We start from the raw sequence: 27,828 nt of genomic DNA, 5'->3' as shown, positions 1-27,828 counted from the left end.
AACTACAAAATTACGTTACTTGTAATGTGATAAAAAGTCAAAGCATTGTTGCTAATATTTGCAGTTACCGTTAGACGCGACGTACAAGAAAACCCTATCCTATCTAAGAAATAAACCATAAAATGTTACTACTCTCGGGTATGCCTCGAGAGGCATATCCGAGGTCACTGCACTCACAAAATCAAAAACTACTAAAATGGTACTACCAGTCACCGGTGTCGGTACGGACCATTCGTCCTACGACATGATCGGTGACTGGAGTTAAAAAGAAAGAGCATGCGACTCACCGATCGCTGTTAGCAATCGGTACATGACTTAGAATGGGTTGGGGACCACCGCTCTGTATGGATCTGCATGAATCGCGAATGGTCAGTGATGGTCAGTGATGGTCAGTGATGGTCAGTGATGGTCAGTGATGGTCAGTGGTGGTCAGTGGTGGTCAGTGGTGGTCAGTGGTGGTCAGTGGTGGTCAGTGGTGGTCAGTGGTGGTCAGTGGTGGTCATTGGTAGTCAGGGGTGAAGGTAGGAGTAGGCCACTGGAGCCCAGAGAGGTCCAGGAAGCACCAGGAGGTTCCAGGCAACCTCGGGAATGTCTACTAGTCCTCTCCGATGCTCACGGTTCAAAAGTTCGCGACGGACTGATGCCTCTGCTGTCGGGACCTTTGCTTATGTAGACTAAGGTCCCCCACCTCAGTCGCGACATCCTTGACATCATCATCATCAACAACAGCTCGACGATATTACAGGAACCTTGAGTTCATGCATGAATTATTCCGAAGACAGTTGAATATATAATTACAAATCCTAAACGTGAAGCTCTTAAGACTAAGTAGAAAATATAAAATGAAAAAGAACAAGAGAACTAGAAAACTATAGTACATAGGTCATCCTCTGGTCCGATAGATAGGGTGCATCGTAACTGGTCACTATGCTTCTGGCTATTGTTATCGCAGTTTGCTACGCGTCCTCATTTTCTCTTGTTGAATCAGAAACTTCCTCTAAGATTTTTCTCATTCTAGAATCAAAGACTTCTTTCTTAATTGACCCCTTTCGGTTCTTGGCCCGATAATTGCTAGGCATACTGCAACCAATTGTTCAACTTTTCCATTAAGGCTAAACCATGACGTCGTCCCGAATAATAATTAATATATAATTAACGCGGTACAAAATCCTATCGATAGTGACATAAGAAAGTAGGGGAAGGTCCATTCTATAATCTTAAATTACAAACGTTAACAATTTATTCGTAGTAGTCGAGTTATTAATAAATTCGCTGCTTTATTTGTTTCTTCTCCGTCGACATGTCGCATTTAGTTCTTAACTATCGCCGCTAGATGGCTCACTTTCGGTTACCTCCTTAGTCCTGATGCTTCACGAGTAGGTACCAGGGACTGATGAGATGCTTTTTCGTAGGAGGTGGCTAGAGTGAGACTATCTCTGTCCTTGTCGCACACTAGCTCTGTCCTTGTCGCACTCATTGCGGGTATAGGGAAAAGCTTCGAAAACGCCCGTCCGCTAGATGGCGCTACTGTCGCCCGCCACCAAAATCTTCTATCCTTGTCGCACGCACGTACTATCCTTGTCTTACTCATTGCGGGTATTGTGCCCCTGATTGATGCAACCATCGTTACGTTAATTATTCGTATATAGATACATAGCTTTCCCAAGCCATAGACTTTCAGTTTTTCATGAATCCTTTCTGTATTATATGAATATATTATAAAATATTGAATTTCCTCGGTTTATGAATGGATGCCGAATTTGAATATCTTAATAAAGAGAAATATTAGTTTTGGTTCTGTCAAAGTTTGAAATATGTCTTGGAAGCAGAGAAGACAGACGATTGCGTCGCCGCGTAAAACCGAGTAAATTGTAAATAAAAGTAAGATCTCATATGAAGTAGGTTCACGTAGCAATGAGACGACTGCATAAATAATTACATTTATTTATTTATCAATTTTACAGAATAACAGTGTATACGATACGCTGAATATAGAATAATCTCTGCTCTTTATCGTTTACTAATTAAGGCGATTAGTATGTGAGTGATCGGTAAGAACATACATAATATAGCACGTGTAATTTATTGGTCATCAGTGATCACGGTAGTTTTATTGTTCGCGTCGAACGATTGCGGTTTTCGCTCTCTATTCCTCTCTCTCCCTCTCTCTCTCTCTCGACACATCGTGGGGTTTGCTCTAATTCCCGCGCGCCATCGTTCCGTTCCGCGTCGACAATATAATAATAAAATCTCTATCGAGTACCGAGAGCGCAACGGTCGTCGCGTCGCGAGGACACCGGTTATTCCCTGTGTACTCGTGCGGATAAGGCCACAAATAGTGTTTCCGCGTGTGCGTGTGCACACACGCGTTCGGTATGCGTGTGCGGGTGCGTGGGATCCTCCTCGCCTCTGTTCTCTACCGCTGTTCGAAACGTCAACGTCGGATTCGTGTGCAGAGTCGCGATTCCTCTCCCGACAGGATTCGAATGAAGCGTACGCGTCTTTGGATTTCCCTGGTCCGCCGGATGTTCGAGTTCGGAAAAATAGCCTGGCCCCTCGAACGCGATCGGTTCGAAGGAATCACGGAAAGCTTTCACGGAAAGCTCGGCGACGCGAGAACGGGTAATAGAATCGCAGAAACTGTCCACACGAGTCCTCACTCCCAGTTAATCGTTTATTAAGTCTGCACGCTCGCGGCGCGAGTCGTGCGAGTACATCATCGCCGAGAGAATGACGCGGGATGTCGCGTCGCGCGAACGACGCGCGCATCCGTGGTAATAATATGCGAAACAGTGTATACATGTATCTATCCGCGCGCGGTGCGCTCGCGGCCCCGGGCGCGCGTGTGAGTTTAAGTTAAATAAAAATAACATTATTATCATACGTATATCAAATTTAGTTTCATTTTCCATAAGAATATATAGGACTCATCGTTCGCTTCCCTCGCGTCGGCTTTTCGCGACCGTTCCCACGCCGTGCGCGTGTTCTCGGCCTCTCTCGCTTCCCCTACCATTGTACAAAGCGAAAGGAAATCAGAGAAAAGAAAAGAGAGAATGGGGGAAACAATAACGTTAATAGTTAACAATTACGACAAATACGGTAGCTCCGTTCTTCCTCTAATTAAACACAGCGCAACAACTCGACGACAGTGATATTTACTTATTAAAGACGGTTTGATTCTCGGATAATCTTTCCAGCCGCGGTCCCCGTTTCTCCGCTTCGCGTCGCGTTGATCGTTCGTCGATCGAGAGAAAACGAGGGCCGCGAACGACTACGGTCTCTCTAGAGCTATCAAGAAAGCTAGGAGGTTGCTCCCGTGCCCGTTCTCCGACTCGACTCAGAGGGAACCAGCGCGAGAACTCGGCGGGACGAATCGACACGGGTGGATCGTCCTAGAGGGTTCGGTTTCGATGGAAACTACCGCGTTTCCCGGCTGTGGCTTTTACAGAGACGCCTGTATTATATATATATGACATATATATAACACGTATATACTTCTTGAAAACATAATCGAGGGTTAGAGGGTGGGAAACACGGTAATTTCCATCGTCGTTGCTCCCCGGCCTCGAGAACGCTGAACAATTCAAACGAAGGGACTTCGAGGTTCGTATTCGATCGTGGTTTCTTCGTCTCGTTGCAGAGACAGGAGCGTGGTTCTCGGTCCAGGGTAGCCGGGGGATGATCGTGGGGCGAGGGTTGCTGATTCGGTTCGCGTTTCACGCGAGGACCAGACAGATCTCGATCGGTCCTCGCTCTGTCTGCCCTTCTCGGTCGTTCTTGTAGCTCCCGCTTCTCTTCCCCTTACATCAGCTTCATCTTGGCGCACTCGGGGCAGATGATGTCCTCGTTGTCGGTGATGAAACCACGTCCGACCAGCGAGGTTTTGCAGCCCGCGCAGATGAAGCAGTCGTTGTGCCAATGCCTGTCCTCGAAGGAGATGAAACGAGTGCCACCGATGCCTGAGGAACGATCAAACGAGAGTCTTTATAACAGCTCTTTCTTTTTTTTTTGTCATGTTCCACGATGAACGATGAGATCGTAGATTACTGATGGTAGTTTACTCACCAGTGATCGGTTTCGAGCAGGCGGTGCATCTCTTGGCGAACAGCTCGCCGAAGCAGTCGGCGCAGTACGGCTTGTCGTCGCGAGAGGTGAATCGCTGGCCAGCCAGGGAATTGTTGCAGTTGCTGCAGGTGAAGCAGTCTCTGTGCCACGGCTCGTTCTTGTACGTCACGCCGCCGCTAGTGATGATCTACAAGGAATACGATTGTTAACCGTTTGCGCTCGAGAGGTGACGATCGGTAGGTTTGATAGAGCGAGAGGGAAATACCTTGTTACACTTGACACACCGCGTGGCAAACTTATCCTCGTAGCATCCAGCGCAGTAGATCTCCTGCTCGCGAGGGATGAAGCTCTTCGTTCCGATCGGATTCTTGCACACCACGCAGCAGAAGCACTTCTCGTGCCACTGTCTGGTCTTGTACTCCATCTTCTTAGTACCTGGAACACGAGCAACCGTTCAACACTCGATCTACAATTTCTTCTTCAACACTTTCGAGTTGCTCGAAGAAACGTTATAGCATTTCTAATTTTCCCTAGTTACTATAAAAATTAGTTACTGATAGATTACAAAATCATCTGGAGTGCTAAGGGTTAAACCATATTAGAAACCTTCGCCTTTAACAGAATATTGTAAGGCAAGAAACGCGTCTTTTCCCTCGAAACCTTGAACAACCCCTAACTCCCTAATATATTTCGAACGCCGTAAAGATCTTAATCCCAGCGTACGATCCCCGTAAATAACTATCCTTCTCCTATTTCCACCGAACGCGAGGCAGTTCCATTTCTTTCTCGGTCGCAGGAAATAACAGGGACGCAACGGACGGGCGGAATATTTTAACCGAGTCTAGACAATTCAATTCTACGAGGGCGGTCTGCAGCAGCAAGGGGTAGCATCGCTGCGTCCGAAGTCTAGACGATCGCGTGAGGCGCCTGACAAGCTGCGCTAAGCTCGCGTGTACGCTCGCACATCCGCCTCGCGCCGGCAATATCCAGGGGATGAATTTTCCGGCGAATTTCGTGGAAAACCACTTCGACCAGGAACAGTCTCGCGTTTCCAATCGGCTGTGCTCTTACCGAGGATCAACGTGTCTATTCAGAAGAAAATGGCGCGTGGAGAGACTCTCGTCGAACCGGCGTACAAAGTTTTCGCGGACAGGTGCGAACAGTCCCGCGGAACCGGAAGAGGCGCGTGTCGCCCGCAATGCGGTTTTCGAGGAAATTCACGATTCGAGTTTTGAAATGATTGTACAGTAGATTCTATAAAAGAGCTTCCTGATTTAGGACAAACGAAGGAACGAATCCTTTAATAACTAGACAGAATATTATTTGTTAATCTTTAACGAGCCGGAAGTATTTTAAGCTTACCAAGAAATATAGTAACATGGGTAACGAGAAAGTGATTCATAGAAGTGAGCTAGCACGATACTTAACGTTAATTGCTATTATTACGATAACAGTGATAAAAGTAAAACGATTTTTGCTACATACAAGGAATCGAGCACATCGTTGAAGGTCAAAGTGTCGCGAGAAACAAATGGAAAGTGGCATCGACAGAGAAGTTGATGAAAATGATCTTGTCACGCTGAGACGAAGGATGCTTCACGATCGAAGGAAGGAAGGGAAACTCGACGGTCCTCGGCTCTCCTCGATCGATCACGATCACGGATCAACGGAATTACCGAGGAACAAGCGGTGCCCGTTACTGGCCCACCTATAATTGGCCGGTGAACGCGGGGGATCGTTTACTCCCACGCGATCTCCGGTTTTCGATCGTTATCCATAACGCTCGGTTTCTATATGGAAACGGAGATTAATCATGGAGCAATATGGTAGTCGCGTTCATCGTCGCGACGTAACTGGCTCTGTTAACCGTCCTCTGTAAACGTTGCGTTAACCGTTAACAGATTGCACTTTTACTTGCTGCGTCCAATGGAATGATTTTATTGCATCTAGCTTGGACCTGTTGGTAAGTGACCTTGATGACTCCATAACCATGAAACAACTACTTTATCAATAATTTATTGGAAAAAGAAAAAAATCCTAAGCATATTCTATGTCTATGTTTACTCTGAAGTATAATAAATAATAGAAGAATAATATTTTTGGATTCAAAGGAATCGAGTAATATGTACGATTGTTAAATTCTGTTAAAAATTTGTTCCATCGACTAGAAAGCTATGTGCTCTTTTCCATAGATCGCGGAAATGATAGATTCGAAAGAGTATATAACACGTACTCATAATTGCATAAATGAAGATCAACCGAAACTGCTACTAAATAATGTTTAAGAAATTTAGCGTCCTTGAAATCGACGAGTTCCGCGAGTCTAGCGTCGAGCTTGTTAAAAGAATAAAGGATCGAAACGGAAACACCGTTTTGTCGTCGCAGTTGAGCCGTCCGTTGATCCTTGAAATCGAAGTTCGATTGAGAAACGTCCGGCTATCGCGACTTTTTCAGCGATGACATTAAGCAGCCAGCGGAGAATCGTCGCTGGTGGGCGTACAATCATTTCTCTCGCTCATTAACTCGCCTCCCTCTCCTCTTTCTCTGCGGCCGTTGCGCGTGGTCAAGGGCGAGTCGAATTAATAACGACCCGCTATTCCGAAAGGTGATCTAACGATGCCCAAACAGCCGGAACGAAATAATCGCCGTGAAAAACGTCCCGTGAGTCACGGCCGTGAACACCTTCCACCGACGCCCATCGACATTTAACCCGTTAACTGAATTTCTTAAGTTCCGTGCTAAGCTAAATTATATAACAATTACTTGAATAGAAAAATGGGAACGTAATCTCTCGCGATTCCACTAATTAAATCATTCGTTTACGACTTAGACTTCCAAATATGAAAATTTCATCTCGTCGAAATGTCGACATTCGTTCGCAAAGGGTTATTTCATGGAAAAAATCGGTACACTCATAAGAAATCGTATCTTTCGAAATTTCCGATGGCACTGAACGTGTCAGACAGCTTTCCTGCGGTTGAAAGCCAATTTCAGAGGCTATAGGCGAGACGTTGATGAAACTAGAGGTGAAACTTCGAGAATTCGATATTCGATGTACGTAACACTGGAAACTGTTGATGGCTTTCCGTTTTATCCGCGTGAGAAGTCATCAGTCAGCTAACAAGTGAACGTTTACTCAGGAATTAAGGCGACGGGTTTCGCGGCTCGTTTATCAACGTCCGTGATAAAGCATCGATTGCGTCGTATCGATTATTACGGCGACAGATGGTCGATACAGGGATCCTTCGTGCTTTATCTCTGTCCCGTGACCTCGTCGTTGAGGTTACATGGAAACAATGGTGGAAATTCTGTGAACCCTGATACGAGCAGTGAGTCAGGAATCTCGGGAACCTGTCGAACCTGTCGGCCGCGTAACTTTCCTTTAATTCTCGCCGTTACGATTGAACGCGATTAAAAAACGAAATCGATACCAGTGTTCCGTTTCTTCCCCGCTTTCCGATGGGGAAGAGTTACAGCCGTGAGGCGACGGGTTAACTCGTTTTCGCTGGTTAACACGTCCTGTGTACCATTTATGGTACGTTATGGAATGCTTGTAAGGAAATATTTGTTGTGAGACGTTTGTCGGAGAATAGTGGTACACGAGAGAAACAAGAAAAATAGGGAAATAACATGAAAATGTTGGGAAAGGCAGCAGAATCTTGAATGATTGATCCTTTGCACTCGAGAGGTGGCTCTCAGTCACCATTTGATTTCATACAGTACTATACAATTTGATATAAGTATAATATAATATATAATAATATAATACTTAATATTATATTATATTATATATTATATTATGTCAGTTCTGAAAAGTATCATTGATATCTTATCAGAAAATAATGAACATCTGTTGAGAAAAATATTCTCGAGTGGTTAAGTAACATTCAAGCTTTTGCTGACTTCTATTTATTTTGATATTAATTCGTTTTCGCTGCTTCGTAACGTCTTCGCCACGTTTCGCAAAAGATGTCTCCTCCGAAAAATCGGTATCGAATTGCTGGGATGCGTGAATCTATCGTTCAGGAGACAGATAAGCGGCTGAAAGCCTCGCGAGCGAGTGGTAGGTGGTTACTCGCGGCGCGGATCGCGAGACAGGAGACGGGATAGCCTAGATTCCAATGGCCCCCGAGGAAAGGAGCGATCGCGGCGGTTTTCGTGCTCGATTCCTCGTGGTCCACCGTGAGTCAGGAGGAGGCCAGTGACGTCACTGCGTCCAAGCAATAGCTCCGTATATGTATAAACTCGGATGGCCCAAGGCCGGCCGATGTGGTAATCCCGCATTACGCGTCGCCTTAACGCGCGACGAGCCGCCGATCCGATCGCCGCGGGATCGATTTATCAGGGGACCTTCGTCTTCGCCCGTTAACCTCGCTCGCGACCGAAACCGATTTTCTTCTGCTTCTCGGGCGGCGGAGAACGGTGATCATGGACGAAACTCTCGAATTTCGCTATTCGCGTAAGGAAAATCGAAAGTTATCAATATATTGCTAAATTGTACAAAATGACTTTCATTGGAAATATACAAGTTTTTTATGAATTAATTCCGTGTCTGAAAAACTTTCAATGGAATCTTGCAAAGGGTTAAGTTTTGTCCAGAAAACGAGAAGGCTTCCGGTCGCGTCGCAGCGCATATTCTTTCTGGGAAACGTTCAGTTTCCCGACAACAACGCGAGAACTCGAGGAAAAACGGCGAAACGCGAAGCACGTAACGAGAGGGGGTCAAAGATCGGCTGGAAGCGGGATCGACGATCGTTTCGAAGTTTACGACGCCCCGGATCGTTCGACCGGCGCCGATCTCACGGAAACCGGGATTCTCGGTTAGTGTAAACAGATCTTAACGAGCTGCGAAACGAGCGCAGCGATGCGTCGTCGATCGTTAACGGCGAAAGGGTGCAGGAGGAACTGCAGTTCGAGTTTTCCCGCGAGGGGCAGCCGATAATTGCGCAACGGGAGAATATAGATCGTTCCAACAACGCCCAGCCCCTTCTTAAATCGTCACGCATCGCGCGAAGTCGCTCGAATGTTACGTAAAACTCCGCTGATCGCTTCGTCGCGCCTACTGCGCGTCTTAACGCGAAGCGTATTGGACGTTTTTCCTGTTAACACTAGAACTATCGTTCCAGTGAGAATGACCGGTTTCGATCTGTTTGTCTCGCGATTATTGATACGTTCGAAGCGCCGAACGTTCGAGACGATCGTGAAAATGAATGGAAAGAAGCTGGGAATAATCTATTCCTATAATTCTTGCAGAGATTACACGGCAACCGTACGGAATTCTCGGTAGTTCTACCATTAATCACACGGTAGATTAACGTTCCCTGTTCCTTTCAACGCGAACGACTAACCGATCGACTTTAAACTCGGTCTGCAACGCGCCGAGCATTCCTGGCCGATACAGATTGCTCGGGGATAACGGATCGAAGCAAACGCCGATGGACCGATCGCGGCGCGCATGACATCACTGGTATTAATAGGGGTTTCTCGCTCGATTCCCCGATCGTCCGCGAGAAAGATCGTCTCGGGAGGCGAGTTTCTCGGGCGAATTTCAGGCGAAATTCTTTCCGTCGCGCGGCACGCGTTCGTTCGAATGAACGGCGCGTGACATCATTATTGAACCGTACCGCAGCGAATTCCAGGCTGTTTCGCAACGGTCGGCGACAAACATCGAGCGCGAGCCGGTCGCTCGACACGGCCGGGCGTCGGTTTCGAAGAGATTTCAATCGCGAGTCGCGACGAAATCGCCGGGAAACCGCTTCCGCGCGACGCTCGGATCGTTCTGGGAAAACAAACTCGTCCCCGTCCATCTGTTGCGTCGACGCGGGAGCAGCCGGAAGCGAGCGAGCGAGCGAGCGTCGCCTTTATTAGCGCGCGGAATCGTTCATCATAAACCGCTCGCGGGATTATCATAGAAACTGGTTGGTTCGGTTGTCTTCCGCGCCCCGTAGATCGTTATCTCCTGTCGCACAAGAATTCCAGGATGTTAGTCGCAGTTTTCCTTCTCCGAACCGACGTTTTTAACCCTTCGCGAGCGAACGTCGGCGTTTTGCCGAGATCAAACTTCCATGTTTGGAATACCAAGCGGCGAAGAAACGACTCAACCGTTCGGGCAGTAAGAAATGTACACGGTTTCATTATTCTCCATGACTTACGTTGAATGTTTCATTTAGCAGGTTTTGCTTTCGATAATCTTCGTCAGCGAAGGGTTAATTACAAGCAAGACAAGCGTTCTCCGAGTTGAAACTCGATTCCTCTTTTCTGTAACCTGAACGATCTACCGTGACATGGAGCCAGCTGATCGTCTCCTAATTTTCCAATCACCGGATAATTAACCAGTTCGTTAGCCAGGTGCACCGAGGACAATCGAGCGCGCGGCCGTGCTCGTGTTTCCAGATAAGGTCGTGGTCCCATTCGGGTTCCTTCCTTCTATCTATATGGACCTTTCTCTTTCTCGCTCTCTCCGTTTCTCAAACACGCTCTCTCTCTCTCTCTTTCTCTCTCTTTCTTTCGCTTCGCCGGCTTTGATCGACTAGTTTATCGGCAGCCGGTTGCGCGGCGTCGACCCACGATCGGCGTGCCGACGTCGACCTTAGGGAAACTTTGAGAACGGGACCTTATCCGCCGCCCCCGCGAGCAGCCTAGGTTTCGCAATGTCCTGCGGAAACGGCCCAGAATGCGCGCCGGAAAGTGTCTTCGACTAATCGGCGATGTTTCGAATAGTTTAACCGTTCGACTGGCAAACAACGCGATCGCTGTTCGTCGACGTTCGTAGAATCAATCGTTCACATCTTGATTTCTGTCATCGCCTACTTAAGAATGAGAAAGCGTAACGATGGCGCTATTTAGAAGCTTTTTATATGAAAATACGAAAGCCACTTGGTTTCTGAGCTGAAAGGAAAGAGCTCGAAGAGAATAAGCTTGGTACTTCTCGAATTTTTGGAGAGACTCGTGGCAGTCAAACGGTTAACTTGCGCTGGAGATTCATTCAGAGGTTTAGCAATGTCTTGCGCTAATTTTTACTAACAATTTTATGCAGAGTGATACATTTGGGAAGAATCTAGTAACAAGACTGTCGACGTGACAAGACGTAAGCGATTTTGCAAGAAAATATCGACGTGCGTGGCACGTCTTTCCAGCGCAAGACTCTAGAATTCCCTTCCAACAACGATTACCCTAATAACTAACAACCCGAATATCTTTATCATCAGCTCAACGAAACCTTCCGAACCCCAAAGAAACCGATTCCCGAAAATGTTCACCTGGCTCCGCTTTTTTCGGGTCTCCCAAGAGACAGTCCCTGCCGAGGCAGCAACGGAACTTGGGGTCACCATCCATAGGGAACATGCTGATGATCGCGACATCCTCGTCCTTCTCCTTCGCCCTCTTTATCCTCTCCTCGCCCACCGTCTTCGTCTGCAGGTGAAGCTTGCTGGACAGCCTCTCGCTCAGCGTATCGGTAGCCATTCTTCTCGTATACCGATCAAGTCCTTCGATTCTCCGCGATAGATCACGCACTTGAACCGCGGGAAGCTACGAAAACTCGGGACTCTTCACTCTCGGCTCGGTTTCGAACGGAAAGCTAACTCGCGGGCAAACTCGTAGTTCCAGAGACCAACTCTATATAGCTTCTCTCTTATTCGAAAATCGAGAATCTCGCATTCTTCGATTAACGCTCCCTTCGCGATCGACGAGAACGAAGCGATCGGTGCAATCGTCGGACGATGCTCGCCGCGTCGCGTTGAGAGACGAAACCGAGTCGAGACGAGAGAAGACACCTGGCGGATCTACGGTCACGACGAAAACACAGAGGCGGAACGCGAAATCGGCGAATCGTGCGATTGGCCCGGAGTCTTGAGAGCCACTGAAGCACCCGATGCCCAGACCCGCTGGCTGGAGTCGGCGTGCACGTCGCGAGCACGCGCACCGTGTCTTCTACTTCGCTGATAACTTCCAGCCTTCGAGCCTCGGCCAGCTGAACCACTACACGCCATCCTGGATCGCGTCCGCGGAATATTTATACATTTGTGGGTCACGTTTACACCGCGCCTGGCCCGGTCTTCGGCCAGAACATCTTTCACCTTTCCTCCGCCGCTCTCCTCTGTCTCTCGCGAGACCGAACTTTGCGGAATTACATTTAGTGAATTTACTTTGGAAGATACGATTGCACAGGTTGGCCTGTGCAAGTCGTTACTCATCGATTTACCGAGTATCGGTGACTAAGAACGATTATCTCCAGAATTTAGATTTATCGTATTTAAATGTAACGCTTCCATTCATACGCAGATAAACTTCCGACTAAGCAAGTTCCTTAGAGGATTGTGACGTAAAGCTTCCAATTGACACGCGAGTAATTGCGTCGAGAATGTCAACTCTCGGAAGCTACGTCGCTTGTCGATTCAACAGCTCGAAACAGAACTGAACAGACAGGAGAATCTTAGGTAAATCTTTTGGAACTTTTAGAATCATCAGTTGGTCAGGATTGTAACATCGAAGAGCCACGAAACTCAGAAACTGAAAGTCGATCGTCTTCAGTAAATATAAAATATGAAATATGAAATAAAATGATATTGTTCCATTAGCGAATTCCGAAGAAAGTCTGTCTTATCGGAGAACTTCGGATATTCCCAGCGAAACCTGCGCGACCGATCGGTTAATCGGCGAAACCGCGATCGCAATCGGACTGGTATCTTTTCTGGAACATTCGGCGAAAGGTCGGAAACGAAATCGAGGATCGACACGAACGTGCCGCGGAGCATCGTTAGATTCCGCGATACGCGCGCGGTTCGAAAGGTCGCGTACTCGATCCGTATACGGACACGCGCTGGCACCGAGTCATTTTCACGGACGATTCGCCGGCGATCCTGTCGCTATCAGCCGGCCTCTATCCAGCCGAAGATTCGACGGGACTCCCACGCGCGTCGCGTGAAGCGAAACCAGTCCGTCACAGGCACGAACTTCGCCCCGCGGAATCGATGGTCCTCGTTTCGAACGTTCCTTGGGAATTATCAGCTGAACGCGCGTTCCTCCGCGGGATTTCGCTAGATGAAACCCGCGACGACACCGAGCGTACTTGACCGAGTTGCGGGCCCGCTCGCGGCGCGTCTGCCTCTCCGCGGAAGCGGGCGCCCTCGAGAGGACTTCCTACTTCGAGAAATTCGACCTTTCGTTGTTTAGTCGGTCAAGTTCTTTCGCCGCGGTGTCGCGACGTTTCGTTTCGATCTGGGACTTATGGGAAATCAGGCTTCCCTCGGAATCGAAGAACGGAAGTGCGAGAAGATTGAAGAAATTAACTGGTATCCTTGATTAATTCGCTCTGCCTCGCGATCGTTTGACACTAGAACTACCGAGGATTTAATAGAATAGAATAAAATTCTAACAATAGATTATTTTCGGTTTCTTCAGACACTCATTGTAGTACGGACTCTGTATTACTATGGTATCTTATTTGAAATGGATTTTAAAAGATAGTTAGTATGTAGAGAGCAGAGTAAACGATTATTCTTACTGATAATATTGAGCACATCGAGCATTTAATACGATTAATACGTAATGTATAGAAAAATTGTAACAATAGATCATTTTCAGTTTCTTTAGAAGTAATCAAGTGAATTATAGTATTCAAGTGAAAGCTATTTATTTTCAAGATCATTTCGAATATTCAAAGCTTTTAAGACACTTCGAGACGAGATTTTCGTATTTGGAAGACTAAGTCGAACGAATGATTCGAATACTGAAATGATTTAATTTCTTTTTCTATTGTCTACGCGATTGATGTATAATTTAGCTATCTGCCGAGTTTTGTGTATTCCGAAGCATCATCGCACGCGAAGGGTTGAACTCGACGGTACTCCTCGACCTTATTCCAAGCGATAAAATGAACTTTTACGATTCCCTCTGCCCCGAAAAGTTTTTCACGAGTCGCCGCTGTGTTCGAAACGGTGTCAGAGTCGTAAATCCGTATCTTATCGCGATTCGCGTACGATTCCTGGCCGTTCGTTCTCCCTTTTTCCTTAACTAGCTGTTCATTTCGGATTAGAGTCGTAGGTGTGCTCGCCGTATTTCCATTTCGGAACGAGTCGCGATAATTGGTACCGGCTCGGAGCCACAGCCTTGACTCGATTGCCTTAATAAGAAGCGCCGAATGCAAGATCTATGGCCGGCCTCCGCCCGCTCGCGATCGTGAATCATTGTTCGGGATTCGTCGCCGATCGGGTAGCTCCGAGGCTTGTACGAGGGTTTAACGGTGTTGCCTTGCCATTCAACTTGACATTTTACACTATAATAATCATAGAACCGTGAAAATACGGAAAATTCATTTTCCTCCAGCATTCAACTTGAAATTTTATAGTATAAAAATGGAGCCACGAAAATACGAAAGATCCGATGATCATCGCACTATTTTTCATCCATTTCAAATTCTAATTCGATCGCTAATATTTAAGAAGTTTGACCCAACGATCGGCAAGGATCGTAGAAGGTCGTTCGATAAATCCTGTGGAAGATGACGGATTACGTACCAGCACGGAAGATCTCTCCGCATCCATCGCAGCGGCTGGCGAACTGGGCGTCGTAGCAGTTGCCGCAGTAGATCTTGTCCACCTTGCTACCGAACTGTTTGTCCACCAAGGACACTCTGCACCTGTTGCAGAGGAAGCAGGCCTCGTGCCAGTGCTTGTCCTTGTACGACAAATCCTGAAAACAGACCGGCGAGTCCATCATCAGTTCGAGCGCACGCGAGGGATCCGTCCGCTAGAGGAACGCCTGAGAATTCACGCGGACTCCGTCGCGAGGAAAATATTGACAGACGCGCAAGGTTTCCTCCGACGAGGTCCGCGTCGTTAAGAAAACGGAGGACGACTCTCGACGCGACGCAAACACGAGGATTCTTCGTTGTTTGCCGTCGATTAGTGCATCCGAAGTCCGAAATGCACTCGGCTTCCGCGAGTGACGCGCCGCGGCGCAAACACGCGTCGAGTTTCATTAGATCGCGCTTCGAGATCGCGCGATCGCCATTTCTGGATCGATTATCATCGCGATCGGAGTCGACCTCTAAGGATCTCGTGCGTCGCAGCGTCGAGCGCGGTTCTCTCGGCTCGCCGACGCGTTTCTCGCTCGTGGGGAGCGCGCGCGTTTGTTCTGGTAACGACTTCCGCTGGCAGAACGCGCCGACGGGATGGCAGGAATGTTTCGGATCCGATTTTGCCGAATCGCCGGCCAGAGGTGGGAGGAAGAAGAACGGCGAACGGCCGAGAAACGGAAATAAGCTCTCGAAGCCGATACGGCCGGCGGCACCTGCATCATCGCTTCTATTTCTAGGAATGAGTAAGTCAACGCCCATGCCGCCGCTCGCGTATCGCCGCCTCGTCCCGTGATTATACACGAACCGATAATTACCGATTTTTGCGCGGAACTCGGCAAACTCCGTCTCCGAGCACGTGCCTCGCGACGCAGAAACGCTATCGGAAAACAACGGCGACAGTGGAACGCTTCGATAAAACACGGTCTGCGATTTCGAGCATCGAGTTTCGAGGAAGATTTCTTCGGATCTTAACGTTGCAACCTGTGGATACTTGAAATAACTGAACGAAATAAACTTTTATATAGATTTGGCGCCTCGTTCGAACAGCCTCGATATCATAAAAATAACTCAGGGTTCAAGTTCTAAACCTTACCCTCTCACACGCCAATTATTCAAGTATCCACGCGAACGAATAAACCGGAAATCGAGGGATCGAACGATGATGCAGGCGAGTACGAGCGAGTTCGCTCGTCAATTAATGAGGCAATCAATTTGTCACGCGATAAGGCGTATCTTACGAGGAGGAAAAATGTTAGGACGATCGAGGTTGAGCCGATCGACGCTTTATCGCGGCGATATCGATGCGACGCGTACCTTGGAGTCGATACCGATGATTTTGTTGCACTCCTCGCAGCCATTCGCGAAAACGCTCTCGTAGCACTTGATGCAGTAGGGATGCTCGTCCCTGAGCACGTAGCGCTGCCCGGTCAGAGACTCGTCGCACTGCCAGCAGCAGAAGTGGCCGCTGTGCCAGTCCTTGTTCATCGCCTTCGTGTACTCGCCACTGAAAATCAACTGGAAAAGAGAAGCAAACGAAAGGTCGTACAGTTCAGAGAGGGGATTCCATTTGCAAACCCCATAGACCCGCTCCCCAATTGGATTAGTTACAAAATCGAATCGTTATCACGATGCGACGGGCGTGCACATTCGGTGCGGCTCTTCAGCGACGATTCTCAGCAACTGGTTATGAAAATAAAAATAAAAGAAAGACGCGGCATACGACGCGATGATCGACACGATCGTGCGGCGAGAAACATTTTGATCACGCTCCTCTCACAGCGTCTCTCGTACACGGACTTTCTCTACTCTTTATTCTTTCCCGTCGGTACACGGAAAGCTCCTCGCGATCTCTCTCTTTCATTTTCATCTCTGTATTCTCTTACGTGCTGTAGAGTGTTCTCGATGGATTTTCTGGTAAATATGTACCTTGATTGAGTGCTGTTGTATGTGCTGGCTGAGTATTTTTTGTAAGGGAGCATTATCATAGATTCTACTCTGTGAGACGTGAGGCTATGTATTCGTTGCGAGACGAATTTCAAAAAACCGGCGAGATTCTATCGCGAAATTCTCGGCTCCTGTGAGAGGGGAGCGTCTGTCGGAACTAGCCCACCACCCTCTGGATCCGCGAAATCCCGGGAATCGGGATACTCGAGATCCTCTGGCCGCTTGAATCGACTTACTGAACGATCGAGGAGTATTCTGAGACTCTCCTATGTAACGAACCCAAGCGAGAACGAGATTTTCGAGTTACTACGCTCGAAAACCGGGGCAAAACGGAGGAAAACCATCGAGGGCAGCGAGAAGATTCTCTCTCGAAGAAAGTAGGTCGCCGCTTGCGAGCGGACCTCTCCCAGCGAGCTGTCCAGCTTGTTTTCATCGTTGGCGAGAGGGAACATCGATTCCGAGCGTGGTTTTCGAGGAAATGTACTCCTACGCGCCGAACCCCCGGAACGATCCCCGGCAACGCCGGCTCGGCGAGAGGGAACTATCGCACCAGAGTTTCACGAGGGGACGGTGTCAAGATCGTGCTCGACGATCGTGGGAGAATCGCGATCGTTCGGGTGGCGGGCGAGGCGCGATTCCGCGGCGTCGGCGTCGGCGTGGTCGGCGGCGATCGCGGAACGGAAAGCTCGGGGCAAAACAACGAACGGGGGCTGATTCCCGGCACATCTGCAGCCAGCACATACTCTTCGATGGCGTGGTGGTTGTTCTGCGTGCTGTCGACCTCGGTGATCGTGACCTCGGCGTTCTGATCGTGGCTCTCCCTGCGTTTGGTCGTCTTCTTCACTTTGCGAACCTTGCGCTCGGTGGTCGTGTACACTACACTGTCTACGTCCGCCATCCTTCCTTCGGCTGGAGCGTGCGTTACGTTCGAGACTGCGTCGCCCGGGACGAGGTTTCTCTCCCCTGTCTTCCTGTCGTGTCACTGGGGGACCCGATCGACCGCGATCTATATACCCTCAGACTCCGCGAGGGAGGCGAAAGGAGAGGACTGACCGGGGGATGTCCGGACGATGATGATCGAGTCGAATTGAACGCTGTTCTGGCGCTCAGGGATATTCACGCAGGGGTGAGACGGTGTCGTGGACCGATCGGTTTTTTGGAAATGTCCGGAACGGAAACAGGAGCGGCGTTCGGCTTGCGATTGGAGTCTGTTTGCCGTGTTAACCCAGCAGCTTTCGAGCTTGCGAACCGACTGAAATCTAGGATCGGACCGCTCCGGGCGTCATCATATCGGGACGCTATTTTCGGCGTCCCGACGACTCCAGAAACGCGCCGCGCCACTCCGCACCACCCCTCGCCGCCCCTCGCCGCGCCTGCCCCCGCGTCGCGTCGCGTCGCGTCGCGCCGCCACCCTCTTCTCTCCTTCCGTGCCGCCGCGAGTTTCTTCTCCTTCCTACGAGATTCTCGATGCAGTGTGCCGGGTGCAACTTTTCTACGACACCCCTCTTTCTCTCTTCGAACGTGTCGCGCTCTCCGTCCCGGCTCCTCTTCCCGCGCCTCCGTTCGACCTTCTCTGTTCATATCGCCGCGTTACCGATGCCTCTCGTTAGCGGCTCGGACGCGACAGGTTACAGGACACCGGCAAAGATATCCCTCGTAGATCCGTCCTCCTTTCCTTCGGGCCGATCCCCCGCATTTCTCTTTCGTTCCTTTTTATTCGCCGCTTCTGACCGAGGATATTTCTGGACCCTGACGTCGCCTCTCCTCTCGCGCCGACGAGAAACAGAATCGAACCGCGACTCGCGGATTCCAGGGGATCGAGAGCTTTCCGTTTCGCGATTCGCCGATCCTTCGATCGACGAAGGGACGAGCTTCGCGCGACGACCACACGAGAGAAGAATCTTCCGCGTTGTTTACGGTATCGATCGGTCACGATCGTATCGGCGAACAACGCGTATCGAAGATTCACGTGGGAAATCCTATGCACTCCGACCGATTAGACTCGCATTCCTCGCGAACGCCAGCTCGCCGGCGACGCGGAGTACTCCAGCTATCTGGTAACAGCGATCTTTTCCCTGTTCCCTCGATCGTGTACGCCGATCGGTTTACGTGTTCCAGTTAGAGCGTGATCATGGAATTAGACCCGAAACGCCGGAGAGCCGGAGTCGGGCTCGCGGTATTTCCGTCGGCGTTTAATCGACGCGAATAATTCTCATTGTCGGACCGGCTGGTGCCTGCGTTTCGGCACAGAATAGAGCCATAAACATTGTTCCACGTCGGATCGTTTACGATCCCGAGGTCGCGGGATCTCTCCGTTCGATCCGCGCGGAGGGAATCCGATCGGGAGGGAGGAGATGATCGTGGGCGACAGGGAATAATCGAAGACGATTCATCGACCGGTTTCCTGAAACGTCGGAGCGACGCCTTGATCGCGTGCCAAACAGGTGGTTCCTGGTCGGAGGAGGGTGGGCGCGAGAGCCGCGCGAAAAATAGAGAAGAAATCCAGCGGAGTAATTGGGTCGGAATGTTTCACACATCACCAATACCTTCGTCCTCCCACGTTTCCCGCCTTCGCCGCGACATTCCCCGATTCCCGCTTCCCCAAGGGGTCGATTCGACGAACCGTCACCGGCGGTAATATTCCCCGAACAAGCAGAAATAAACCGTGATAAATAAACAAATTCGTCGCCCGACAATTATTGCTCGTCCCGTTGATTGATTCACTCGCGCGGGTCTCTTTACTGTTATCGCCTCCGTTCTGGCAGCCGTTGTCATTCCTGTTACACGCAACGGTAATGATTAACGACTCGAGCGAAGGAGTTCGAGGTTGGAAAAAGGAAGAAACGAAGCTGCGACGTTGGAACACGGGAGGAAACGCGGTGGTTCTACGTAAATCGCCGCGCCGCGTGATCGGCGTTTCGCATTGTATCGTTTCCCCATCGTCGACAGAACGCGCCAGGAACGCCGGCCCCGTTATAAATAGCTGGAAAATGAAAATCGCCCGTGACAGGAGAACGCGATCGCCCACGCGAATCGGCGGATCGCATCGGGCGGTAACATAATATCGGCGAAGGGGTCCGGAAGAGGCGCGCGACGACCGATTAAAAATACAACCTCCGGTGAAAAAGCGGGTCGACCAAAAATGAGGGGACAGCCGCCGCTGGATATCTCGCGGCCGCGCACAGTGGTATAGCACCGATTTTCGTCCGGCCGACGCACAGCTCGGCCGTCTGTGCGCGGAACCGCGAAATTCGACTGTTCGCATGATGGAAATTGAAGGTTACCGATGTGTTGCTAAGCAGTCGCTGCTATACGACGTGATTTTCATTTGGAAATACGGATTTTGTGAATCAATTCGGTTTCTCTATTTATGGAACGTTTCGATCGAAACGCAAGTGCCAATTGTTGAAAACAACTTCCTAATATTCCCACGATGTAAAACAAGTATTGAGTTATCGAGTTTTCTCCAGAAATCTGCAACGCAGAGATCCCAGATACATATGACGGATCATTCGACAATTGTTACGTCTCGTTGAATCATTTCGATCGTTTCGAGACGAGAATCTATTATAAAAGAAACTGATAATTCAATCGTTTCATTCAAGCATCACGGTTCCAATGAAGTATCCACGAAGTATTATCGACATTCGCGTTCCTTAGATACTGGAAATCACTGATCATACGATGTTCTATTTTCATAGATGAACAGCTCCACAGACTACTTCAGAAAAAGATGGAACAAGGAAATTTCGATCGTCGACTAGAAAACAGTTAACGAAAAAGCTGCGAATGCTCCTCTCGTCGAACGCGTAAAGATTCATAACCGATAGATCGCCAGGCATATCCAGCTTCTGTACGAAAGATTTTGCGACGAAGAAAAATCGGATTCCGCGCCGTTGCTTAGAGGAAAACCCCAAGTGTCCCCTCTCGCGTAAACGGCGAGACTCGGAGCCACGATATATACGTATATTATTTGCAGACGGGCATGAGATTGATATTTTGGGAGACCCCACGCGAGCCGCACGGCACCAATAAACGCCACGGATCGCGCGAGAATGTTTCGTGCGAACACATCCGCCGGAATTTTCTGCTCGCCCCGCGCGTCCGCCGTCGGGCGGCGATTTTTCATTCCCCATCGACGGTAAAACGCGTTCCAACACGGGTATTCGCCAACTTTTGGCGTTCCCGGATAACAATAGCAGGTGAGCAGCGCTCGGCCGCGGCGCTCGGGACCCGCGCCGACCGAGTTTTTCGCCGAGAGAGTCGCGGACGGATTTCCTCGCGCGCGGAACGCCTAGGATTTAGTGGCCGCCGGCGTCGAGCGATCCGACCGGCCAGAAATCATTCGCCGCCGCCGTTTCCAGCGCGTAAATTTTGACGAACGACCGGGCCGTCCAGGAATCCGCGTCTTGCCGCTGAGAACGCGGACCGCCTGAGCCTTGTGAGTACTTTACGAGCTTCTCTACAGGTTTTTAGTGTGTCTAAATACGAACAAAAAGGGAGAACACGGTTATTTACAACGATCGGCTTCGAAGCCTGTCCCAGGGGACGATGGATGACGGGACGCGCAAGCGTTAGCTACGAGAACACCGATAGTACCAATTCCAACGGGGCTCTAAAACTCCGCAAGGGGGAACACAATATCTTTTCATTCTTCTAGGGATCTCGGGACACTCTCCGCTACCGGATCCTCTAGAATCCTTTGGAACGGAGCAAATCCGACGATCAGCGTACAGTGTTATCGGTACTAAAGAGTCGTGCAACGTGTGTAGAGTTTAATCGAATGTGTTTGTTTAAGGTGTGAGTGGCGACAGGTGAGGAGGAACGAGTGTGCTCGGAGAGAGACAGTTCGGGAGGACACCTTCATTGCAATTTACCCAGAATGCTTTGTTTCGATCTGTATCCGGGATCGTGTACTCTATCGGTCGAGATCTCGCACTCACATCCTCCGCGTCCCAATAATCCGTGTCCTCGTCCACCGACGAGGACAACGGCCCCTTCCACGCTCCCCCGTTGGTCTCCCGTGGCTGTTCCGCGTCTCCTGCCAGGATGCCGCGGATCTTCTCGTAATCCTCCACCTCCGCCTCCTCGAAGCTCGATATTTTCAGCAGCCGCACGGTATCCTTGGGCCTCTCGACGGAGGCGTGAGCGTTAGTCACCGAGAAAGCCGCCGCCTCCCGCTCGTCGGCGTCGTCATCGTTCCCGGCCTTGTCCCTGGACAACCCGAATCGTCTATTCTTGAAGGTCCTCCTGCTGAATCGGTCCCGGGACATCAGATCCCGCCTGCTCTCCGACAGTCCCAGCGGCGAGCTCTCCTGCTCCGCGTCCGCATCGAGATCGGCTAGTGTCTCTTCGAAGCTGGTCTGCACCTGGACCGACACGCTCTTGCGGCTGTCGGACCTTGACAGCGCTGGACTGTTCACCGGGGACGTGTTCGTCGACTCGTCCCTGTACGAGGCGCCGGTCTGCACGGAGATATCCGATTTCCGCCGCTCCGGGTCCCGGTGTCGCTTGGATCTTCTGGAGGACAGATTCTCCGCGGACTTGCTCACCTCGGACGTCTTCGACTTCAGCCACGTGGGCTTCCTCACGATCGTGCTCGACGATTTCCCGGTCCTCTTCTTCTGGCTCGAGCTTCTGCCACCTTCGAGTTTCTCCGAACGATTCGAACACTCCGCTTGAACGTTCTCCGATCGTTCCCTCGGCGTCTCTATCGATTCCCTGTTCACGTCGGGAGACCTGGAGTGCGACTTTCGTAGCTGTCTCTTCGAGATTCTCCTCGTTCCGGGCTCGTCGGACTCGTCTCGCGACGATCCGCCCTCGGAGGGGCTCTTGTATCGTTTTACCAACGGCAAAGGGTCCAAGGACTTCATCGTTGGCGCCTCGTTTCCAGAATCGTTGTCGAAGGACGTGCCGACGTCGCTCGACGCGTCGGAGCTCGAGTAATTCTCCGGTTCGTTGAACGGTATCGGTGTCGGTATCCTGACGTACTTATCCGCCTCCGGCGTGCCCAGGGACAACGGTCTGTCCCTGGAACTGCCCTCGACTCGCATGTTCTTGTCCGCATCTTCGTAGGACGTCTCTCGTTCGAATTCTCTGCCGTGGGTCTCCTCGATCTTCGACTGTTCTTGATCGTCCACGTTCTCGGACTCGCTGACTTCCACGAGATAATTGAAGTCGGGGCTCAGCCTCGAGTCCGGCGACGCTTCCCGACGCTGGAGAACGTCCCTGGGACTGTACTCGGAGCTGTAATCGAAGCTTTTGTCGCGCGAACGCAGCTCGGCCCGTATCCGCAGGCTGTACTCGTGCAGGTTCTCCAACTTGTGCTTGGCGCTGCGGGGCAGATCGACGTCGGCCGAGTGGCTGTAGCTGCAGATCGAGTCGTGCGTGCTCAGGTTGTCGTTGGTCTGCTCGTGGTACGACAGGCAAGGGGTGGCCGGCTGGTTGATCGTGATTATCAGGTTGTTCGCGACGTGTCTGAGGCACGCGAGCAGCTCCAGCACGCCGACGCAGCCGATCAGCACGGACAACATCAGACCCATCTCGGATACCGAACGAATTCCCCCGTCGAATCACGATTCTATCGGTTCTGTCGCCTCGAAGTCGTATACCTCATCAAGGATCACACGTCCGCCTCGATCACTGCGTTCCTTCGTCGAGCCACGGAATCGGTCGGTCACGTATTAGCTTCTCCATCGCGTCTCCGTCACTCTCCGTACGACAGAATCCCGATCTAGATGTACGCGATCCAGATGTTGATAAATATCGGCCTGGGTTCCTCGTCGTCGACGAGCTGGGGGAAGTTGTGCTTCCTACGAGGCCGATCCATCGGGCGTCCTCGAGGAATCGGCGCGGCTTACCTCGAAGGATCCTCTAACTGCGGTGATGTCACTCGGGTTAGGGTGTACACACCGGAGAGAGACGGATATAACAGAGAGATAGCGCGAGGGGGGCAGAGGTGACAGAGACCGATAGAGACAGAGAGGCAGAACGAAAGAGAGAGAGAGAAGACGAAGAAGAAGAAGAAGAAGAAGAAGAAGAAGAAGAAGATGGTTAACACGATCTCCTAGAGGGGGGCACCCAGCACCCACGCGCGGCCACTTCTCTCCACGGTAGCGAGGCACGGTTCAGCACACGGTCGAAGGTGTCTTCGCGAGTGCCCTGATAGAACGCTGCTCGTGTCTCTCTCTCTCTCTCTCTCTCTTTCTAACAGAGTGAACCCGAGGAAGGTAGCGGCGGCGACGGTCGACGGGCTGATCGCGCGATGATTATCGACGGATTAACCATACGGCCGGATGGCGGCCAGAGAACTGTTTTATTTTCCGCGGGCAAAACCGTTCGGACACCGGGGCAAACTGGTGGCCGTTCGGCTCGTTATGTCGACGTAACAGTGTTCGACTACGGGCCACGGTCCGCGGGCCGCTAAGGCTAAAGTTAGCTCGAATGTCCCTGGACGCGAATCCCTGTCCTTAATGCCGGCGTACGCGTCGCGATCGATCACCGGCGCGTCGGATAATTAACGGGTCCCGATTTGGCAATGGATCTGTCGCCGCGCGACGACCGTCCCCGTGCCGACCGATTATTGGCCGCTCGTCGATCGACACTGCGCCACCGACGCCCTAATGACCCGATCATTGAACGTCGACGCGTTCCTCGTTCGACGGGCGCGTCCCGCTTCTAGACGCGTGGGCGTACCCGATATTTTCCACGTAGCCGGGGACGCGGCGGCGGCGGCGACGACGACGACGATTCTTTGGCAGCTCTAGTCAGGATCTCTTCGTCGGTGGAAACGGTACGCCTCTTGGCAAACGCCTCGGACAATCGGCGGTAACCGGATTCCCACGGTTCCTGGCTCGCTCGCGCGCCTCGATTTTCCGTCCGAGCCGCCGCGACGCGGATCGAACCCGTTCCATCCTCCCGAAGTCACGGTCCTCTTCATTCAAGAAGCGAGTCCGAGCACGGACATTCCGGGAATATTTACGGGACGGACGGACGGTCGGCCGAGTTTCTGGCGTCAGCAGAACAATTTTATTTCGGTTACCTCATAGGTTACGAATTAACCGCGCCGATCTTCGATACACGTTTTGCGCGCGGTACGCATCTGGCGGTACTCCAAAGAGATATCGAGACGGCCAGCGACGCGAGCGGCTTATCGAACTCTCGATGATCTATATTCGACGGTAGCGCAACACTGTCCGATTGTTCGTGGAAGAGAGTACATTGTTATTGGGATCAGCTGTCGATCCCTCGGCGGAAAGGCTAATGGAAGCAACAGGCAGCCGACGGAACGCGTTTCGTTGGAATAAGGAATCAATGCGGGATTCTTCTAATTATAGACGCAGTTACGCAACCGGTGGGTTTTACGACCGACCAATTTGTCAAGAAGACGGAGAACCGCGATCGATTCCCACCGAATGTTTCATTGTTCGCTTTGTATTCTGTCGTTCTCTTGTATTCTAGCTTCAGCGCTCGGATCGTCTAGATCCCGCCGACCGGTTCAGGGTCGGCGAACGTTCCACGGAATTCGGTCGGCGAGTGCTGGAGTCGCGTCGCTGAATGAACACGCGCGAACTTCCTCGCGAGGAAGAGATCCGCGAAAACGGCGTAACCGGGGAACGGAACGCCGGCTGCGTAATCTTCGTCCGGACCACTTGGTCCGCAACCGTCGCCGCCCGAAATAAACATATCGTCGTCGACCTATCGGGACGCGGGCCGAAATAAATCGCGGCGTTCTAACCGGATCCTCGGACAAGGACCGAGCGCGAAACAACTTGAAAACAATCTAACCGCGTCCGAAGAAAGCACCAGTTGCGCTCGCCGTTCTCCCCGTAACGGGCGAAACGGGAGAGCCCCGTCTTCTGGATAGCTTTCGAAACCCGACACCCGAACGATCACCGGGATTGAATGAAAATTCGCGTGATACCCGTCCGTTTCCGAGCGGAGCGGCTCGTTCCCCGAGAACTCGCGTCGGTACCAGTCACGAGTCACGAGCTCTGCCTCGATGCGGTATCCCAGAATTAATTTCTCGTTTATAACCGTTCGTTTGGCAAACGGTCACCGCGTGGACCTTGACCTCCCCCGTGGCGGATCGAGAGGGAACCGCTTTCGGCGGAAAGTCAAGAACGATCGATGGCTCCCGCGCCGAACGGGAAAACGAACCGGAGACGCGCGCGCGGGACGATCGGCGATGTCTCGTCGGCCGTAAAAGGTGTCCCCGCGACACCGAAGGGTCGGCGGAATTAGTCGCGACCCGCGTTTGCCCACGAAAGCCGGTTCCCCTGGAGGGAAACGGAACAATGCCAATGGTTATTTCGGTCGGTGATCGAACGTGTGTGCCACGGTCGGAGAAAAGCGTGCCACCGGATCTCGGCGAAGCCACTTCGCGAGCACCGACCGAATTAGATCCAAAGGAAACTTCGCAGCCGTGTCTGTCGACCGTAGGACGACCTTCCCTTTCCCTTTCCGTCGGTTTCGTTCCGTCCCGTGCCAGGTGGATAGAGTCGTTTTTAATCTCCCGACCGTGTTTCCAGCTAGACTCTCGTTTCGTCGCGCTACGACCCATTCCTGCGCGAGCGTTTCGTGTCTGTCGCTTACGGCGACTACTCTCGTTCATCTAGCGGAAACACGTACAGTCGATCGGTCCGCTAATTTACACAGCTGCGGTCGATCTTCTAATCCGTCGCTGTTCATCGCGCAGACTCGGTTCAAGCGGGAGGAAACGTTTCGACCCCCGGAAGCGGTCAAGAGCAAAGACCTACGCAGAACGCGCGGCTCGCGAGCCACGCAACCCTTCCGCGCGACTTTCTCCGTCGGAGTCTCCTAATTACTTTCGCCCAGCGAACGCGTCCCATTCATTCGTACGCGACGCTAACCTTCCTAATCGATGCGACGCGCATCTCCTCGGGAAAGTTCCCGGCGTCGCTCATCGGCGCAATTCTTTCAGGAATCGGAAAAACCGGGGGAATGTTGGCTCGCCGGTTGTTTTGGTTGGCGAATCGTCCGCGCTTTTATAATAACCCCGGTGTTCGTTGTCGTCGATCGTAAATCATTCGCGGAAAACAGTGGACGATAAATCGTGCCCGTTCTCGCGTTACGCTTTGAAACCGCGAGGCGTCTCACGTTTCCCCGACTTTGATCGACGGACGCCGGAGAAACGATCGGGTAGTCTGTTTTTAGACGGAATCGGAGTTTCGGCGGAGGTAACGCGTTTTCCTCGCGCTCGCCAAGGAGATCGGAGATCGTTCTGCGAGCCGCTGCGACGGGTCGAGGCGTATAGGCCAAAGAGACGATTTTTGCGCAGCAGGGACGACGAAGCACGTGAACCGCGACGTGACGGCGCGGCGGCGGGACGGGGCGGGACGCCTCGCTCGAAATAGACAACGCCGGTCCGGAATTTTACGGCGAGTCGCTATAACGGCTCGTTGCGTCACTGTTACGCCATGCTTTTCTATAAAGACCGTTTGTTTCCCGTCCCGAGGCTCAGAGGCCGACTCACGAGATGATCGACAGGGTCTCGCGGCGCGCACCGTGTCTCCTCCTAAACATGTCCCGCTTCTCTCCGCGCGATATTTACGAGCCCGGTAATGCCCCATTCGGATTCATTGCGGGAATTAAGCGACGCTTTACGGGCGAGCACCGGCCGGTTGTAAATCCGCGGAACGCGGTCCCTCGGCGACGGGGGGACGGGTTCGGCCTGACGGGGGAGGAATGCGAGTTCGTCAGGTGTCTCTGTATCCAATCGTTGAATGGGTCGTAAGGGAACGCTCGAGCGTCGATCGGACCATCGAGGGCGGAGGTGTTCGAGTCCGTGGCGTGTTTGTGGGCTACGTGTGTGTGTCTCTGTGTGGTGCGGCACACTTCACTTACCGAAAGCTCCGGGGGACCGCCTTTCTCGTGGAAAACCGGGAAATTCGATCGAAGCCGGAATTACTTCGAGATTGTCGTCCGGGAGGAATCGGTCGGTTGCTCGCGAAGAACTTAGGGTCGGGTTCGACCGTCGGTTTTTTTTCGGGCGAGCTTTCGGGGAAGAGAGAAACGGGTTCTTCGATTTATTCGCGCGTGGTTCGCTGGTGCTTTCGTCTTTTCGCCTCCAATTGACTGACTCTAATAAAAGACGGGGAACGGTTCTCGGTTGTCTGGACACGGAGCCGCGGATCGTGGTGGGAGCTTCGACAAGAAATCAAAATAGATTACCGACCGGCCGCGGGCACCATCCAAACGACGGGTTTCCGGTTGGAAGA

At 51.3% G+C, this 27,828-nt stretch overlaps 1 protein-coding gene across 15 annotated transcripts in view; it reads right to left on the bottom strand.

Moving 5' to 3' along the window:
* Nucleotides 1-1,928: 1,928 nt before the first annotated feature.
* Nucleotides 1,929-27,828, bottom strand: part of Lmpt (four and a half LIM domains protein limpet) — an 82,474-nt gene continuing 56,574 nt past the window's right edge. For 8 of the 15 annotated variants that reach the window (XM_031992073.2, XM_031992067.2, XM_076372814.1 and 5 more), the window contains 5 exons: nt 15,959-16,159; nt 14,583-14,757; nt 4,331-4,500; nt 4,066-4,252; nt 1,929-3,959 (listed from right to left, as the gene is read on the bottom strand). In XM_031992073.2, coding sequence (XP_031847933.1) covers nt 3,802-3,959; nt 4,066-4,252; nt 4,331-4,500; nt 14,583-14,757; nt 15,959-16,159 — 891 coding nt within the window. In that variant the 3' untranslated portion in view covers nt 1,929-3,801. Of the gene's footprint in view, nt 3,960-4,065; nt 4,253-4,330; nt 4,501-11,324; nt 11,946-14,582; nt 14,758-15,958; nt 16,160-16,570; nt 16,748-17,331; nt 17,872-21,465; nt 24,184-27,454; nt 27,681-27,828 lie in introns of those variants that run through there. The other 7 variants (XM_031992080.2, XM_031992068.2, XM_031992069.2 and 4 more) reach the window with 7 other exon arrangements.

This window comes from Nomia melanderi, chromosome 12, assembly GCF_051020985.1.
Source record: "Nomia melanderi isolate GNS246 chromosome 12, iyNomMela1, whole genome shotgun sequence".
Taxonomy (NCBI): domain Eukaryota; kingdom Metazoa; phylum Arthropoda; class Insecta; order Hymenoptera; family Halictidae; genus Nomia; species Nomia melanderi.
Note: the sequence above shows the minus strand (reverse complement) of the source record. Positions and strands in the feature narration are given on the sequence as shown.